At 42.7% G+C, this 20,570-nt stretch overlaps 1 protein-coding gene across 1 annotated transcript in view; it reads right to left on the bottom strand.

Moving 5' to 3' along the window:
• OTOGL (otogelin like) overlaps window positions 1-20,570 on the bottom strand; it is a 307,829-nt gene that overhangs the window by 152,237 nt on the left and 135,022 nt on the right. The window contains exons 18-24 of the mRNA XM_040412979.1: window positions 17,551-17,760; window positions 15,923-16,088; window positions 14,830-14,904; window positions 14,463-14,515; window positions 12,340-12,502; window positions 12,140-12,247; window positions 8,852-8,990 (exon numbers count right to left, since the gene is read on the bottom strand). Of these exons, the coding sequence (XP_040268913.1) occupies window positions 8,852-8,990; window positions 12,140-12,247; window positions 12,340-12,502; window positions 14,463-14,515; window positions 14,830-14,904; window positions 15,923-16,088; window positions 17,551-17,760 (914 nt within the window). The remainder of the gene's footprint in view (window positions 1-8,851; window positions 8,991-12,139; window positions 12,248-12,339; window positions 12,503-14,462; window positions 14,516-14,829; window positions 14,905-15,922; window positions 16,089-17,550; window positions 17,761-20,570) is intronic.

Below are 20,570 nucleotides of genomic sequence, written 5' to 3'. Positions count from 1 at the left end.
AGTATAAGAGGAGGCTGCCCTGTCTCTTTCATGTACCATTCCTGCTCATCCCTATATATTACAAGTATAAGAGGAGGCTGCCCTGTCTCTTTCATGTACCTTTCCTTCTCATCCCTCTATATATTACAAGTATAAGAGGAGGCTGCCCTGTCTCTTTCATGTACCTTTCCTTCTCATCCCTCTATATATTACAAGTATAAGAGGAGACTGCCCTGTCTCTTTCATGTACCTTTCCTGCTCATCCCTATATATTACAAGTATAAGAGGAGACTGCCCTGTCTCTTTCATGTACCTCTCCTGCTCATCACTATATATTACAAGTATAAGAGGAGACTGCCCTGTCTCTTTCATGTACCTTTCCTGCTCATCCCTATATATTACAAGTATAAGAGGAGGCTGCCCTGTCTCTTTCATGTACCTTTCCTGCTCATCCCTCTATATATTACAAGTATAAGAGGAGGCTGCCCTGTCTCTTTCATGTACCTTTCCTGCTCATCCCTCTATATATTACAAGTATAAGAGGAGGCTGCCCTGTCTCTTTCATGTACCTTTCCTGCTCATCCCTATATATTACAAGTATAAGAGGAGGCTGCCCTGTCTCTTTTATGTACCTTTCCTGCTCATCCCTATATATTACAAGTATAAGAGGAGGCTGCCCTGTCTCTTTCATGTACCTTTCCTGCTCATCCCTCTATATATTACAAGTATAAGAGGAGGCTGCCCTGTCTCTTTTATGTACCTTTCCTGCTCATCCCTATATATTACAAGTATAAGAGGAGGCTGCCCTGTCTCTTTCATGTACCTTTCCTGCTCATCCCTATATATTACAAGTATAAGAGGAGGCTGCCCTGTCTCTTTCATGTACCTTTCCTGCTCATCCCTCTATATATTACAAGTATAAGAGGAGGCTGCCCTGTCTCTTTCATGTACCTTTCCTGCTCATCCCTATATATTACAAGTATAAGAGGAGACTGCCCTGTCTCTTTCATGTACCTCTCCTGCTCATCACTATATATTACAAGTATAAGAGGAGACTGCCCTGTCTCTTTCATGTACCTTTCCTGCTCATCCCTATATATTACAAGTATAAGAGGAGGCTGCCCTGTCTCTTTCATGTACCTTTCCTGCTCATCCCTATATATTACAAGTATAAGAGGAGGCTGCCCTGTCTCTTTCATGTACCTTTCCTTCTCATCCCTCTATATATTACAAGTATAAGAGGAGGCTGCCCTGTCTCTTTCATGTACCTTTCCTGCTCATCCCTCTATATATTACAAGTATAAGAGGAGACTGCCCTGTCTCTTTCATGTACCTCTCCTGCTCATCACTATATATTACAAGTATAAGAGGAGACTGCCCTGTCTCTTTCATGTACCTTTCCTGCTCATCCCTATATATTACAAGTATAAGAGGAGGCTGCCCTGTCTCTTTCATGTACCTTTCCTGCTCATCCCTATATATTACAAGTATAAGAGGAGACTGCCCTGTCTCTTTCATGTACCTTTCCTGCTCATCCCTATATATTACAAGTATAAGAGGAGACTGCCCTGTCTCTTTCATGTACCTTTCCTGCTCATCCCTCTATATATTAAGTATAAGAGCAGGCTGCCCTGTCTCTTTCATGTACCTTTCCTGCTCATCCCTCTATATATTAGATATAAGAGGAGGCTGCCCTGTCTCTTTCATGTACCTTTCCTGCTCATCCCTATATATTACAAGTATAAGAGGAGGCTTCCCTGTCTCTTTCATGTACCTTTCCTGCTCATACAATGCATGCCTATACTATGTCAGTTTCTATTCAATACATTTCACTTTTGGTGGATTATCACTAATCCTGCTATTTGCAGATACTGTATATAGCTAAGGCTTCAGACGGCACCTATAAAATGTCTATCATTAAAATTGAAAATGTTCTGAAAGGCACTGCTCACTCATCACTGGTTACAATTTCAGCGGCAAATTCACTATTGAATTGTTAATGCTTTATGTCTTTCTTTCCTTAATCACTTACGCTTCCACGGCTGACATTTTACCTTAAGAAAATGAAAGTCTGATTGCACACAGCGGGGAAAATGGCTCCATTATTTCGTTGCATTGTTTGCGTTATTCGATACTAGCATTATTTTTTTATTAAGCAGCAATGATTGAAAAGTTCTGACATTTCAATTACTTGTAGCAGGACGGCATGTTGGCAGGGACGCAAACTAATAAAAAAGCCAAGATTACTCTTGCATTTTTGTGCATTGTTTGATTTAGAAAATGGTGTTGAGAATATCTGGAACAGAAAACATGGCTTCGCCTTCAAAGCAAAGCTCAGCATTGTATCTGCTTATTGCTCTGTGTGATATATTCCAGTTATCTTTGTTTAGAAAAGAAATTATAATAAAAATCTGGCACTCTTGAGATTAAAGACTATGGACACCTTTGGGGAAATTTCTTTTATGATTGCATTTTACTCATTTTGGGTAAAAACATTTTTTTTCAATTGGTGTTTATTAAAAAATTCAATTTTTTGAGTTACAAGAGTTACAGGGGTTAAAAAAAAAATCTGTTTGCAGAATATCACTTCTTATCCCCGTCAGCTGATGGCTTATGTGAAGCCTTATGTCTGATCTCCTGACCTCATGAAAATTCATTATAGCTTAACTGTCATCAAACTCAGGGGCACACCACCAATTAGGCAGGGTGAGGCGATTGCGTCAGGCAGCACCAGGTAGGGACAAGTGCCGGGCGGCAGTAGGGCTGTGGGCAAGTGAGCGCTTCCATTGTGAAAGTTCTCATCTCTGCATATTCAACTGTATCGGCCAGGACAGCAATACAGTTAAATGCTGAGGTAGGGCACTGAAGCGATGTCTCCCTGCCCTGCCATTTCCTCTGATAGGCTTCAGGCTGTCGCAGGAAACACAATGACTTCATCATCATTGCGTCGTCTGAGCTGGGGTGCATATAGCTCAAGGCACAGACTGGAAGAGTCCTGTATCCTGCACCAAATCAATGACAGCCACATGGAGGTAAGTACACTGCTCAAAAAAACAAAAGGGAACACTTAAACAACACAATGTAACTCCAAGTCAATCACACTTCTGTGAAATCAAACGGTCCACTTAGGAAGCAACACTGAGTGACAATCAATTTCACATGCTGTTGTGCAAATGGGATAGACAACAGGTGGAAATTATAGGCAATTAGCAAGACACCCCCAATAAAGGAGTGGTTCTGCAGGTGGTGACCACAGACCACTTCTCAGTTCCTATGCTTCCTGGCTGATGTTTTGGTCACTTTTGAATGCTGGCGGTGCTTTCACTCTAGTGGTAGCATGAGACGGAGTCTACAACCCACACAAGTGGCTCAGGTAGTGCAGCTTATCCAGGATGGCACATCAATGCGAGCTGTGGCAAGAAGGTTTGCTGTGTCTGTCAGCGTAGTGTCCAGAGCATGGAGGCGCTACCAGGAGACAGGCCAGTACATCAGGAGACATGGAGGAGGCCGTAGGAGTGCAACAACCCAGCAGCAGGACCGCTACCTCCGCCTTTGTGCAAGGAGGAACAGGAGGAGCACTGCCAGAGCCCTGCAAAATGACCTCCAGCAGGCCACAAATGTGCATGTGTCTGCTCAAACGGTCAGAAACAGACTCCATGAGGGTGATATGAGGGCCCGACTCCACAGGTGGGGGTTGTGCTTACAGCCCAACACCGTGCAGGACATTTGGCATTTGCCAGGGAACACCAAGATTGGCAAATTTGCCACTGGCGCCCTGTGCTCTTCACAGATGAAAGCAGGTTCACACTGAGCACATGTGACAGACGTGACAGAGTCTGGAGACGCCGTGGAGAACGTTCTGCTGCCTGCAACATCCTCCAGCATGACCGGTTTGGCATTGGGTCAGTAATGGTGTGGGGTGGCATTTCTTTGAAGGGCCGCACAGCCCTCCATGTGCTCGCCAGAGGTAGCTTGACTGCCATTAGGTACCGAGATGAGATCCTCAGACCCCTTGTGAGACCATATGTTGGTGCGGTTGGCCCTGGGTTCCTCCTAATGCAAGACAATGCTAGACCTCATGTGGCTGGAGTGTGTCAGCAGTTCCTGCAAGACGAAGGCATTGATGCTATGGACTGGCCCGTCCGTTCCCCAGACCTGAATCCAATTGAGCACATCTGGGACATCATGTCTCGCTCTATCCACCAACGTGACGTTGCACCACAGACTGTCCAGGAGTTGGCAGATGCTTTAGTCCAGGTCTGGGAGGAGATCCCTCAGGAGACCATCCGCCACCTTATCAGGAGCATGCACAGGCGTTGTAGGGAGGTCATACAGGCACGTGGAGGCCACACACACTACTGAGCCTCATTTTGACTTGTTTTAAGGACATTACATCAAAGTTGGATCAGCCAGTAGTGTGTTTTTCCACTTTAATTTTGAGTGTGACTCCAAATCTAGACCTCCATGGGTTGAAAAATTTGATTTCCATTTTTTTTGTACTGGCACACATAAGGGAATATTTATTTGTACTGGCACACATTATCAAGGGGCATTATTGTACTGGCACACATTATAAGGCTTATTGCACACGAACGTGTGCGCTCCGTGGCCGTATTGCGGACCCAGTCACTTCAATGGGTCAGCAAATCCGGAGGAATGGTGCGGAACGGAAGCACGGAACGGAACCCTACGGAAGAACTACGGAGTGCTTCCGTGGGGTTTCGTCCAGTACTTCTGTTCCACAAAAACATAGAACATGTCCTATCTTTTTGCGGAACAGCCGGATAGCGGACCCATTGAAGGGAATGGCTCCACGATCCGTTGCGGCTGCCCCACGGTGGGTGTTCGTGCAATTTGCGGGCCGCAGCACGTTCGTGTGCAAGAGGCCTAAGAGTTATTTTTTGTACTGACACACATTGTAAGTTTTATTTTGTACTGGCACACATTATAAGGGTTATTTTTTTACTGGCACACATTAGGGGGCATTTTTTTTACTGGCACACATTACGAGGGGAAGTATTACTACTGGGGGGGCATTATAGTGGGCATTATTACTACTGAGGGACTATAGGGAACATGATTACTAATATCGGCACTATGGCGGCATTATTCTGGGGCACAATGGGGAACATTATTACTATTGGGGGCACTGTTAACACTAAGTGCACTCTGCCAGAGAATTATTTCTAATCACGTATATCACGGAATGGTTTTTATCCCTGTTCAGGATGCAAAACATGCTGCAACACAATAAGCACCAGCAGCCCGATTTTTTATGTAGAGAATAGGTGTCACAGTGGAGAGTGGGGGAAACCTCCCACCATGCGGTGTCAAAGGGTAAAAGGGTATCAGCCTGGCCAAAAAGGAGTAATAAGGGAGCAGGTTACCTCCTACAGCGTCCCTAATACTCTCCCTGACTCCTCACCCTATGAGCAGACCCCGATGGTAGGACGACTCATACTCTGGATTCCTATAGACCAGTGATGGCTAACCTTGGCACTCCAGCTGAGGTGAAACTACGACTCCCAGCATGCTCCATTTATTTCTATAGAGTTCTGAGAGCAGCCAAGCAAGGGGGACATCTTGGGAGTTGTAGTTTTACCACAGCTGGAGTGCCAAGGTTTGCCATCACTGCTATAGACCCTAAGTCGCCCTGGTAATCCCTCACATAGGAGCAGGGGAGAGACAACCTATTCATCCCAGTAATGGAGGAACAGGAGTCTCTATCTGAGGCCAGGCTGCAAGGAGGGGGGAACACATACAGCATAAGGAGATGGCAGGTAAGCGAAACCAATAACACACTTACCTGCCACAGACACACTGACTGGAACCCGTGCACTAGTGCTGCTGTCCACACCAACATTAAAGGACACAGCACACACCGAAAACCACACAGGAACCCAGGACACCCATAGCTGCAATAACATGAGACAGGGGAATGTCTAGAAAACAAGCTGGACACCAAACACCACCAGACATGTAACACCAGACTAGACATACAAACACCCTGAACATAACCCACTCCATACAAATAAGGACAGGAAGGGAAGGAGACACCGGGATAACATTGATGACCACAAGGGTGGCCCTCACTGGACAGATGGTAAAAGCCAGGAACCATAAATCACCACCATACACCAAGGCTGGAGGAACCCCAGCTTCAGGCATCCAGCAGAGGCTAAATAGCCCAAGCAGCCACACCCACACACACATAAACCCAGTGTTAACAAAACACTAGGAAGGGAGTTAACCCTTCCAACACCAGACAGAGGAAGGAAGCCACTTAAAGGGGAAGTGCACACACAAGCAAACTAAGCCACACGTTACCACTGGAAACGCACATGTACACAGCCTCATTGAAATGAATGGGTCCAGATTCCGTGCAGGCGCAATGCGTTCGCATTATGCATTGCACCCGCGCGGAATACTCGCTCGTGTGAAAGGGGCCTTACAGTGGAAATAGTACAGGCTATGAGCTGTGCGCTACGATTAGCCAGCGCTGCAGCAAGGGACAACCCTAATACAAAAACTCCGCCCAGTAGAACAGAGTGAGCTGTGGACACCGGAGCCTATACCGGGCGAACGGAGAGGCGCCCAGACATACTAGTAAGTGCAGGGGGACCCCTGGGCGCCGCTCTGCCCACTGATATAGTTAGTTTTTAGTTTTTAAACTAGTGAAAGGTCCGCTTTAAGAGGAATATATTACCCTGTATGTTTTGTAGCGCTGTATGTAATGCTTTCCAAGTATGGCTTTAAAAGTAGAGGTGTGGGGAGGGGTTCGGTTAGAGTTTGCCATGGGAGGGGTGCCATTTCTTTGTTCGCCTCAGGCAGAAATGCTAGGTGCACCCCTGATCAAACTGATAAGAATATGGCTTAAAGTGTAACTGCCATTTCACTACCAAAAATGAAATTCCTTACATATGTGATGCTGAAGGGAAGATATTCATGAAGCTTTATATTTCAGTTAAAGGGGTTGTCCGGGTTCAGAGCTGAACCAGGACATACCTCCATTTTCACCCAGGCAGCCCCCCTGACTTGAGCATCGGAGCAGTTCATGCTCAGATGCTCTCCTTTGGCCTGCGCTAAATCGCGCAGGACAAAGGCATTTTCAGGAGTTCCGGTGATAAACCAGGCTCTCCATGGGGCTGCCAGGAAGCCCAGTGACGTCACCGGCACTGATGGGCGGGCTTTAGCGCTGCCCTAGCCAGTAAAATGGCTAGGGCAGCACTAAAGCATGCCCATCAGAGCCAGTGACGTCACCAAACACACTGCCGGGCGGAAGCCTCCACCCGGCAGTGTGTTATTGTAAACAAAAGAGCCCGTGCCCTGCGCGATCTATCGCAGGGCAAGGGAGCGCATTGGAGCATAAGATGCTCTGATGCTAACATCAGGGAGGCTGCCTGGGTGAAAATATGAGTATGTCCGGGTTCAACCCCTTTAATTTTACCTTTCTGATGTCTGTATTCAGCCCTTAGCAACCCTATTTCTCTGTGCCTCCATTTCAGCATCTTCCTAAGATGGCCTCTGCTGCACTTCATGTGGTGATCTTTGCCTTGTCCTTGAGGCCATCCTGTATTCCCCTCACTTCCCATAAGCCCTTGCACTCCTCACATGAACTAGCAGGACCAATCAGAATGCAGATAACCTTTCCACTACCCCAGAGCAGTGTGTATCCTCTCACATCCATCTAACCAGAGACAGACAAGACCAATCAGAATGCAGATAACTTCCCCCACTACCCAGAGCAGTGTGTATCCTCTCACATCCAGCTAACCAGACAGACAAGACAATCAGAATGCAGATAACCTCCCCCACTACCCCAGAGCAGTGTGCATCCTCTCACATACAGCTAACCAGAGACAAGCCCTGCAATTACATGAAATCAGTAAGAAATCATGTGTTTTAGCCTCCTAATAGTCACATGCAAGCTCTGAAGCTGCTCCCTCATTCTCTTCCACACTGACAGGGAGGGGGGGCTGCTTTAGCTGCTCATATCTCTGGTTTGGTACCAGCTAGAGATATGGGATTTGTATTGTTTGACATTCCAAGCTTTCAGACAATACCAGAATGACAGCAATATGTTCAGTACAGAGGAAATTTTAAAGCACAAACGCATTTATACAGCAGGGTGTACTATACCATTAGGGTATAAAAAATGAAACGGCAGTTACACTTGTGTTTATGAGGTCAGGAGATCAGAGATAAGGTTTCATATGAGCCGTCAGCTGAAAGGAATTAGAAGTGATACTCTAACTCAAAAATGGCTGAACATTTTTAATAAAGACCAATTGGAAAAATATTTTTTAGTCCAAAATGAGTAAAATGCAATCATAAAATAAAATGCCCAGCCGGTGTCCATAGCCTTTAAAGGAGTTATTCCAGACCTTTAAAATGTATGGCCAATCTTGAAACATTTTGGCACATGGCACGATTCCTGACACCACCACCAATCAGCTGTCACATGGCCTAGGTGTTGCTCAGTGCCATTCAAGTAAATGGGCCTGGCCTGCGATACCAAGTACAGCCACTATACAATCAACAGCGCTGTGCTTGGTATGCTGAGAGGAAGCTGCAGTGCTTCATAGATCTGATTGTGGTGGTGCCAAGTGTCAGAACCCCAACAATCATATATTGATCAAAATCTTACTTCTGGAAAACTACTTTAGTGGACAAACATACAGTATGCCATACAGGTGCCCTGCAGCCCCAGTTGTGTGTAAAAGTGTAGTAAACTGCATTAAACTGTATCAAAAAATATATATATATCGTGCAAATCCTCGCTGGATTATAAAAGAAGGTGAAGTATAAGGCTATGTTCACATAATTCACATAGGGGAATCAAAGAAAAACATAAAAATCATTGAATCCTTACCTTTACTAGGAATGCTTGACAGTCACTGACATAATCATATTCCAGACCATCAAAAGTGTAGTAATGGCGATCACCATATACAGTGCACACTGAAGGACAAGGATAACTGGTGCAGTTAAAAATTCCTCTTTTACAAACACTGCAAGGAACAAGACATTGAACAAGAGGCTGAGTAATGCAGTGCAAGATTTGACCAGACACATATGTAACTGCAATGTTGTGCATATTCAGATGACTCCGTTTTTTTACTATTTCACCACTATTTCCACAGAGATTAAAAATTCATTGCAGAATCACAATAAAACTCCAACAAGGAGGTCATGCGTGAAGGTACTGTAGCCTTTTGTTTCTTGCCACTGCCGCGGAGATCCCATTCATTTCTATGGAATCACCGCCGCTCAGCAATCTTGGCCGTGACAGGTGTCATGCGACCAGTGTCGCCGTGTAGCCCTTGCCTAAAGTAGTTTTCTGGGAGTTCAGTATTAATGGTATATCCTCAGGAATGGTCATCAGTATCTGATCTATGGGGGATCCAACTCCCAGCACTCCATCCAATCAGCTGTTTGAAGAGACAACGGCGCTCTGGTGAGTGCTGCAGCCAGCATACCAAGTAGTAATGAGCGAAGCAAACTTCGGATGCTACATCCGAAGTCAAAAACACAGAAATATAGTGGCAGTTCTGGAGGAGCTGCTCAGCCCCTAACACTGTGCCGTGTCTTTCATTGGGGGAGCAGCCCGACCGCATGTGGACCGCAGTAATCGACTATCCCCAGCAAAATATGCATACAATGGAGGACGTCGGCGCGGTCCACATGCACCACAAGAGCAAACTACACAGAATGTAGCAAATAATCATATGAAACACATGGAGAGAATGCACCAAACGGATATACTACTGACTATACTGGCAAGTCATAAATGCAGGTATTAAAAGCTGAGACTTTCGCCAATATATTCCTATCAGGAAAATATCGGAGCCCATCATGCACCACGTCACGGTCACTCAGCATGGCAGAGGGTCCTAACCGCTGCTCTAACTATGGTGTGAACAAGGTCTGGGGGTGATATAATTCAGCTCACAGCCAAGCTTCCACACAAAAGCCCAGCATGAATACTGCAGTAGTACAATGTGAACAAAGCCAGACTGTGAGCCACACCTACACCAGACCATGTGATGGAGGTTACCAGGTGCAATAGAGTGTTAGAATGCCAAGTAAAGGAACACACACTCAAATCTAACAAGACAAAAACACAGAAATATAGTGGCAGTTCTGGAGGAGCTGCTCAGCCCCTAACACTGTGGCGTGTCTTTCATTGGGGGAGCAGCCCGACCGCATGTGGACCGCAGTAATCGACTATCCCCAGCAAAATATGCATACAATGGAGGACGTCGGCACGGTCCACATGCACCACAAGAGCAAACTACACAGAATGTAGCAAATAATCATATGAAACACAGGGAGAGAATGCACCAAACGGATATACTACTGACTATACTGGCAAGTCATAAATGCAGGTATTAAAAGCTGAGACTTTCGCCAATATATTCCTATCAGGGAAATATCGGAGCCCATCATGCACCACGTCACGGTCACTCAGCATGGCAGAGGGTCCTAACCGCTGCTCTAACTATGGTGTGAACAAGGTCTGGGGGTGATATAATTCAGCTCACAGCCAAGCTTCCACACAAAAGCCCAGCATGAATACTGCGGTAGTACAATGTGAACAAAGCCAGAACTAGTTCAAAACCAGTCAGAACCAAAGCCAAGTTCGGTTTCACGTTTTAAAGTGGTTTTACACTTTCAAAATCAATTACCAAAGTTATTCAACGAAATCACACACGACTTCGCGATTAACTAACTACGGCTCATCGGAGCCCATACATTCTGATACTGTACAGAGATGGATCTGTGATTTGGTGATAACCATTCGAAAAGATGCAATCTGACCTCAATATATTAAAGCACCCTATAGGTATGGCCATACCTAGTAGATCTGATCGAAATCCACTGCTGCAAAAAAAAAAAAAAAAACACACTCGAAACGGGCTACTTTATCAGCGGCATAGCTGCAGCTGGTTTTCTGCTGCCTTCAAACTTTGACATGGTACATACATTTTCCTGGTAATATAAATGCTGAGAATTCTCCGTAAAACATTGTTTTATATTTACACCACATGCTTGAAGAAGGCTAAGGAATAGCCGAAACTGCTACTGATGGATTAAAAGCACTGAGGTTTTTTTCACTATCTGCCTCTGTTTCTTCTTTTTGTAGATTCAAATAGCCTGAGATTTCTTCCTAGTGGCGTCTGACCTAGGGCTGGCTTTAGGGGTGTGTGTATTCCTGCTGAAAGGGGCACTACTAATGACCTGACACCCAAAGCTTGTAACTACCGCAAATCTTAATATTAACTGCATTGTTGTAATATTGACTTTGTGGGGCAGATTTATCAAACTGGTCTAAGGGATGAGCTCTGAAACATTAAAGGTGGAATCTGATTGGTTTCTATGGGAACTAAATCAGTTTCCTTTACACCAGTTAGATAAATCTCCCCCTGTATACACCAGTGAGATTACTTTTAGGGCTCATGCACATGAACTTATTTTTTTTCTGTGTCTGTTACATTTTTTTTGCGGTCCGTATGCGAAACCATGCTCCATGTCCATTCCGCTTCCGTATGTCTATTCTGCAAATAAATTGAACTTGTCCTATTATTGTCCGCATTACAGACAAGGATAGGACCGTCCTATTAGGAGCCAGCTGTTCCGTTCTGCAAAATACAGAATGCACACGGCCGGTATCCGTGTTTTGCGGATCCACAATTTACGGACTACAAAACATCCAACGGTTGTGTTCATGAGCCCTATGATTCTTCAATTTAGTCATTGTAGGGTGGTGTTATTTGACTACTATATAATAATAGCATTATGTGGTACTGCTACATAGGCACTATAGAGCATATTATTTGATACAATCTATAATTATAGTGCAACTATAAAGTAGTGTTATTTATACATTATTTATGTGTTTTTATATAGGAATCTGGGGGAACTCTTTCTCGTTATGTAGAGCATGTAAGTAGTTGTATGGAGTCGTAAAAGCCATGAAACGCTCCTTTAGGAAAAATTTATGCAAATTAGCGGTGCCAAAAGATGGAGCTAGAGCCACAGCTTAGTTTTTTGTTTTTTTAAGAGCTTTTTTTATTATATGCTTTTTATAGCAACAGTCCATCCAAACAATGCTTTTGAGATAGTGAAAATTATTTTTATTACCAAACATTATACCTACCATGTATAACATGGTGTGGATATCACTTCCCCAGACAAGTATTCCCAGTCCTTCCATGTACATGGACAGCTATCTGGTACATAGCATTTCCCTTTATACTCTGCCATGCTACAAAAATAGATAAAACACAAAAGCATTCATATGCATTAAAGAACATATGTGTACATAGCTTATGCTAGGTTATGAGCATTACTACTTACCCTGGTGGACAAATGCAACCACTGGCACATAGTGGTGATGGGACACATGTAAAATTCATAGCCAGGTTTGCACATGTAACTTCACAGTTGACACCAGCAGATGGTAAGCCCAGTACAGGGTTTCTGCAATCAAAGTATATCTTTCCTTCTGGACATGTGTGACCTTCAATATAAAATAATAATGATAATATGGAATTTAGGACACTAAATTACAAATGTGTTATGTATAGTGATTTCTTGAAACTCATTTCAGGTCTAATTTTAATCAGTTGGAAGATTTGATTCGGGTACAAATAAATTTGACGCAAATTGAACCTACACCAATTGAGAGTGGTGGTGACATATATGACTATGGGTAAATGCATTGTTGATGGTGTTAACAAACAGCCTATGTAATACACTATGTAATAGCACTTTTAAAAAAATTGTCCCTTATTGGAGGCGGCTGTCTGACAGTGTTTATACACACGGTAGTATCAGAAAACGCAGTGGCTTGTTCTGAACAAGTAGTCTAAAATCTATATCTTAATGGGACAGATGCCTGCCCATGTTTATTCACACAAAGTAGTATCATAATTGGCAATAGCTTGTTCGGAACAAGCAGTTTAAAACGTATTCCTTAACAGGGTCAGATGCCAGCTGTGTTTATACATACAGTGCATGGTTAGAAAAAGCATTGGCTTGTTCTGAATAAGCATTCCAGAAATTCTCCCTTTTTCAGGAGCAGCAGTAGTACAGTATGACAGTAGAAATCGAGGCAGAAGCATCACAATGAAAACAGAGATGATGTAAATGAAAGGCTTCTCTCTGGAGCCTCAGAGAGGACAAGCAGGAGGGATGTGCTGAACCCTTTCTCAAAGACATGGTGTCAGACTCATAGGTTACATCAACATCCTCTTGCTGTGATTGAGATTATGAATAAGCCATCCTGTCCACAATGTCATCCTCTTTCTCCACAATAGAAATCTGTCACCCAGCGAAAGCAAGAAGAACTTTTTTTTTTGTTTCCAACTACTCTACCCATTGCCACTCTGTCGTTTACCAGACATTTTATTATGAAGCCTATTTAAACAATGAGAAGTCACAGGTTTGGTACACTGATTATTAAATCAGGAAAACTTGCTTTAGGTTTTTTTGGGAAAAAGGTGCAAAAAGTATACCCTGCTGGTGATTACTAGGAGCCTATTTTCTCAAAAAATCTAGCAATGTTGTTGTTTTTGTGATTCTGGGTCATAGCTGCAGCTATTTGCATGTCCCAATTGACTCAATTTAATTCAGCGGCTGAATTGTTGCACAGCAGCCTTCAATCTTGTGATGTTTTTCACAGCCAAGATTGCCGTATAGCCCCAGCGTAAAAGTAGATTCCGACTTGCATATTAGATTGCACATAAAAGACTGAGCTTATAAGTGTAATGACGCTCAATTATTGATTGACACACATAAGGCAAGAGCTCTATGATGAGCTATTGAACAGCATATACTGTTCATGCACTGGGACCCTCAGCTGTCTGTGTACACCTCTAATTAAAAGTATTTATCGCACAACATATTAAATTCAGCACCCGAGCATTTAAAGAAGTACATGGCTAATGGATAGTGTCATATTTGATGTGTTTTACATTTTGAAATCTTAATAGAAATTTGTATTATAGTAGTAGACAAAAATCCATTGGGGTAGATTTACTAAACTATGCATGGCATACGCTTAGACAGGCTGTCTAAATCTACACCAGATTTATCAGGCTGGATGAAAAATCTGGTGCAGGGATAGACACATTTGTCAACTCTATACCAACTATTGGTTGGCTTACTTTGAGACAGAATTTTATGACAGAATTGTGGTGACATTTTGTTATACAATGTTGCATCTTATATCACGCCCCCCCCCCCCCCCCCCCCCACACTCTCCCACTAAGCCTGCCTTCTTTCCAAGTGAGTCAGTAAAAATTCTAGAAACCTTCATTGCTCTAAATTGCACTAATTTTCTCCACTTTTTAGAAAAATACTAGGCACAGACACATTAGTAAATATGGGCCATTGTCTATATAAATCCCCCATGACTGAGTGATCAGTTTGTGAAACGAAGACAGATGACATCCTCTAATCTTAATGTTATAGCGTACCTGTGATGGTTGTAGAAGTTTCGGTACATCTCATTGTTCCATTCAAACACTGGCTAGCAAAAAAAGAAAAACATCATTACTTCTGTAATAAGGCAGAGTGTATCACATGAAGCGTCTTTTTCTCATGGAAAAGATTCTGGTTTGGGCTTGTATACTTATTATACGTCATATTAAAAGAACTGTTTAAAGGACCAGACATAGACTTATGGGATATCCATCCAATAGGTGGCACCAGAGGCTATTTTTGTCCTCTGGGATAAAAGCTTATTTTTACACCATATATAAAAGATGAAGTTTATTCCAATTGTCACAACCAATTTAATTCAACCTGATTATTAATATTTTAATTATATAAATTTCATCTTACCAGGAGCCAAATTGTCTCAAGATCACTTCCCCTGGATGATAGATTCTGCCTTTATAATAACAACGACAGCTTGATCTATGAAGTAGAAATAATTATAGGCCATTTACATTAAACTGAAAAAATGCTTGGTTCAATACGTGTGAACTCAATGAGAACTGTATGCATCGGTAAGCAGTGGCTGCAGGCAAAGGGGTATTCCAGCATATTGAAAACAATGTTCTGAATGACCTACAAATGGTTAAGAAAAAATAAAAAAGCTTATACTCACACTGACAATCCCCCATCGTTCTGATGCTGCCCTGGTCCCCGTTGAGCTCCAATTACTGTTCCTGTTCATGAAACAGCAGGAAATGGCTAGGAATACCACTCAGCCAATAACTGACTGAGGCAAGTCATCGCTGCAACCACTCATTGGCTGAGCAGCACTCCCAGACATTTCCTGCCATATTGAGAACAGGAGCAGGAAGTGGAGAGTAGCAGAAACCAGGACAGCATCAGAATAGAGGTGGAGAAGGATCAGAGAGGTGAACATAAAATTGTTTATTTTTTTAAAGGGGTTTTCTAGGAAAATCCTCAGGATAGGTCATCAATATCTAATAAGTGTGGGTCTGACTCCTGGCACCCCACTGATTAGCTGTTTGAAGAGAAGCGCTACAGCCTCTTTCAAGGCCAATGACATCCTGTTCATCAGTTACATGGCCTATGTGCCGCTCAAACCCATTTAAGTGAATGGGCCTGGTCTATTGCACCAAGCACAACCGCTAAACAATGTATGTGTGTTGTGCTTGGTAAGGTATGAGGAGGCTGACCAAAGCCCAGCGACATTGATGACATTTCCTGAGGGTATGGTCATCAATACTCTACTCCCAGAAATCCGTTTTGCAGGCTAAGAAGCATTGTTTCAGATGTGTTGGAATACCCTTTTAACTCAATACCTAGATGATAGAACACAGGAGATTTGGATCTTTAAATCAGTAAAACAAAGCTTCAATATATTATGAAATTAGCACAGAATTAGGTAACCTAATAATTAACTAGAAATTGTTTCAGAGACTGACATTCACTTTACATTGATGCAAAATCAAAAACTTACATTGGAACACAAAAACTAAGAGACTCATCAAAGTACTTTCCATCAGGACAGTTACATCCTTCGATACATTCATTAGTGCAGACTTCTCCCAGAGAAAGAGAAGAGCAGGTCCTTCCACAGTAAGAGGAGCACTGGTGGTACAACATGCCGTACCGACATATTACTCCTATAAGACAGAAGTCAAATAAGGATACAAATTGTTACAGCAACATCTGTCTAGTCAAATGTCTTTGGGCCAGACATATAGAGTTATTGGGGAGTAGAGATAAATGAAAATTACTAATAACAGTAAACATATGCATTAGAGAGTAGCAGAAATTAACATAAAACACTATTGTTTTAGTGGAGTTTTCTTATTGGTTATTATACTGTATTTTGGCATCTTTTTTCCAACCATGCAACATTCTACATTTTCAGGAACTTCTGTACCACATCCTTTGGACTGCAGAGTGCAGGCCAAACTTTTCCTTGGGTATCTAAACCAATGGGTGATTAGTTTTAAACTTCTTAATGGACCTTGCCCTACATGTACATAATGAAATGCATTTGTAATGTTCACTGTGCTCATGTGATCATCAGGAACCAGGGAACCCCCTCTTAATAAAAAAAAAATATATATATAAAAAAATCGACATATATAAAATTATATAAAAATTTGTATAGAAAATATATGCACCTCAAAATGGCAAAAATCAAGAACTACACTTGTCCCACAAAAAACAATCATTTGGAACAATCAAATGCTGTATGTTTTTAGCATGTATAAAAGTTCTTAGGTGTAAAAAACAATGTTGGTGTTTTATGCCCCCTACCACCCAAATTACTAAAAGCTAAAAAATGTGTGCCCCAAATAGTGCCATACATTGTATAGGGGTTGTGCTTTGTATCGTGCTGAGCCCCATTCTCTTCAATGGGGCTAAGTGCGATACCAAGCAAAGCCGCTATGCAATGTACGGCCCTGTGCTTGGTAAGCTGCGAGAAGGCCATGGCACTCACAGGACCGCCAATGCCTTCTCAAGCAGCTGATCGGTGGGGGTACCAGGTGTCAGACCCCCACCGATTATATTTTGCGGGATGAGATGATGGTTTGATTGGTACCATTTTGGGCTAAATATGCCTTTTTGAACACTTGGTGTTACACCTTTTGTGAGGCAAGGTTACCAGAAAATGGCTGTTTTGGCACTGTTTTTTTTTTTTTTTTTTTTTTACAATGTTCACCTGGCGGGGTGGATCATGTGATATTTTTATAGAGCCAGTTGATACAGACGCGGCGACACCTAATATGTCTACTTTTCTCTTTTTCCCTACACATACGGCGCTGGTATCCTATGGGTTAAGGAAATGGCGGCCTAAGAAATCTAACATCACAAGTCACTTTTTCGGCAGGCAGCAGTCTGTCATCAGCAATCTCGAATGATCACTTGCGTATGTAATTTTAAAATGATGACGACCCAAAATGGTCAAAATCAGTAATTTGGCCGCATTAGTGTATGATCAGCTTTACTTTGAGATAAAAGGTCACTAATACAGGCCCAAACCAGTAGAGCCAATAACAATTATGTTTTTTATATGTATAATGTCATAGACAAATATACTGTGCACAATTTCAGCTTTATCTGATTACTCACCACAAAATGAAACCTGTGACCTGAAGTTGATGGAAACGCCATGCTTGTTGCAGATGTAGGCATAGTGAGCCAATGAATTGCAAAGACAATTACTGCCACATTTACACGCATCAAAACGACACAACTGGTAATACAATCCCGGACTCACATAGGAATGACATGGTGCAAAAAGTTCCTGATTGATAACATCACAGTGGGTTGCATATCCAACTGGAAAACAAAATTGTTATATTTTTTTTCTCATACTTCTTTTGAAGTGAACAATCTCACGTTACAGCGATACAGATGTAAAAACTAAATTGCATAGCACACTGTCACGGTACCTTCTGTGACAGAGGTTAGAAGATCAAAGAGACTGACTGCACGTGAAGTTAACTGACAGTCTCTTGATTCTCAGTGTTGTGTTCTGGTAATGACCACCTCTTGCCAGGTGCAGCCCGTGGTTATTACTGCATTCCCTACTTAGTTTGGTCTCACACTTCATACCATGCGGTTGATATTCTCTGTTTGGATTTGGAAGAGTTAGTGTGTGGACCCTACCTGTGTTCCTGCTCATCCATTTTCTATAAGATAAGTTGTACTGCTCTTTGTATTAGGTTGTTCCCCTGTTCTTGTTGTTACTGGGTCTCAGGGAGACGCTGGTTCGTTCACCTGGGAAGGAACCAGTAGTCTCATTCCCTCTCACTACCTAGGGCATTTCAGTCACTGGACCATAGCAGTATATTGATAGTATCCAGTTATATCATACCACAATGATATGTATGGTATGGTATGGTAAGGGTACTTTCACACTTGCGGCAGAGGATTCCGACAGGCAGTCCGGACGAAAACTGATGGCATTTGTCAGATGGATCCGGATGTGGATCCGTCTCACAAATGCATTGCAATACTAGATCCGTCTCTCTGGTGTCATCCGGAAAAACGGATCCGGTATTAATTTTTTGGCATTTTTAAAAGTCTGCGCATGCGCAGACCGGAAAGCCGCATCCGAACACTTAATGCCGGATCGGACACTAATACACTTCAATGTAAATTAATGCCGGATCCGGCATTCCGGTAAGTGTTCAGTATTCTTAGCCGGAGAGAAAACTGCAGCATGCTGCGGTATTTTCTCCGTCCAAAAAACGTAGGAGGGACTGAACTGATGCATCCTGAACAGAATGCTCTCCATTCAGAATGCATTAGGATAAAACGTTTTTTTCTGGTATTGAGCCCCTAGGATGGAACTCAATACCGGAAAACAAAAAAGCTAGTGTAAAAGTACCCTAAGGCCCCTTTCACACGAGCGAGTATTCCGCGCGGATGCGATGCGGGAGGTGAACGCATTGCACCCGCACTGAATACTGACCCATTCATTTCTATGGGGCTGTTCACATGAGCGGTGATTTTCACGCATCACTTGTGTGTTGCGTGAAAATCGCTGCATGCTCCTCTTTGTGCGTTTTTCACGCAACGCAGGCCCCATAGAAGTGAATGGGGTTGCGTGAAAATCGCAAGCATCCGCAAGCAAGTGCGGATGTGGTGCGATTTTCACGCACGGTTGCTAGGAGACCCGATCATTATTATTTTCCCTTATAACATGGTTATAAGGGAAAATAATAGCATTCTGAATACAGAATGCATAGTAAAACAGTGCTGGAGGGGTTAAAAATAAATAAATAATAATTTAACTCACCTTAGTCCACTTGATCGCGTAGCCCGGAATCTCCTTCTGTCTCCTTTGTTGAATAGGACCTGTGGTGAGCATTAAGTACAGTTACAGGACCTTTGATGACGTCACTCCGGTCATCACATGGTACGTCACATGATCTTTTACCATGGTGATGGATCATGTGATTACCGGAGTGACGTCATCAAAGGTCCTGGAATGAATGCTCACCACAGAAGGAGACAGAAGAGATGCCGGCTGCGCGAACAAGTGGATTAAGGTGAGTTAAATTATATTTTTTTTATTTTTAACCCCTCCAGCCCTATTGTACTATGCATTCTGTATTCAGAATGCTATTATTTTCCCTTATAACCATGTTTAAGGGAAAATAATTCAATCTACAGAACACCGATCCCAAGCCCGAACTTCTGTGAAGAAGTTCGGGTTTGGGTACCAAACACGCGCGATTTTTCTCACGCGAGTGCAAAACGCATTACAATGTTTTGCACTCACGCGGAAAAATCGCGGGTGTTCCCGTAACGCACCCGCACATTTTCCCGCAACGCCCGTGTGAAAGAGGCCTAAGAGTGACATATCATAAAAGGCGATGCAGAGCACAGAAATCTAGAGGTGTGACTAACACTAGAATAGTATTTATTCTGATATCAACTGCTAACGCCATCTACTGGCATTTATCTATGTATCTTCCACTTCTGCCATGTTTTCATAAGCTTGTAATGTTCTCTAATCTTCTCTGCTTAGACCAATTGTGTACAAAGGTTAGTTTTGGAGTGATTCCAAGTGTTGTGTGGAAGATATAGCAGCACGACTCCAGAGTTAGTGTGATGCAAGTTGAGCAGATTTTGTTTATTCTAGATTTAATTTCCCTTCAATCTTCCTATATAATGGGGCAGCGCAGAACCAAAAATATGTCCCAGAGTTGTGGAGTTTTGAAACTAAGAAAAGATCTAAGCGTGAAGATTTAATAAGGTACCCCTCATGAGGCTATATATGAGATTACATATAATACTCAAATTTATTAAGTTTTACAGTGAGGCAAGTTTAATACATGTCCCTAAAATGCGATACAGTATGTGGGAAAACAGAGTTGTAGCCATCTCTTCAAGTGTATGGCCCTGTAATACAAAAGTAAATCAGGAAACCCAAAACTGCCCATGTTTCTTCTCATCTTCGCCCTACGCAATACGTGACCTTTTTTTATTCCACAGAAAAGACATGAATAATGCTTTGACCTAGGTAAAAAGGATCAAGGTAAAAAGGGACCATTGGCATATGATAAATAAATTTAAGCAGTATAAAGGATTTTAATAAGTTCTTACGTCCCATCCATGACACATATGGTAGGGTTAAA

Source organism: Bufo bufo, chromosome 1 (genome assembly GCF_905171765.1).
Source record: "Bufo bufo chromosome 1, aBufBuf1.1, whole genome shotgun sequence".
Classification (NCBI taxonomy): Eukaryota; Metazoa; Chordata; class Amphibia; order Anura; family Bufonidae; genus Bufo; species Bufo bufo.
Note: the sequence above shows the minus strand (reverse complement) of the source record. Positions and strands in the feature narration are given on the sequence as shown.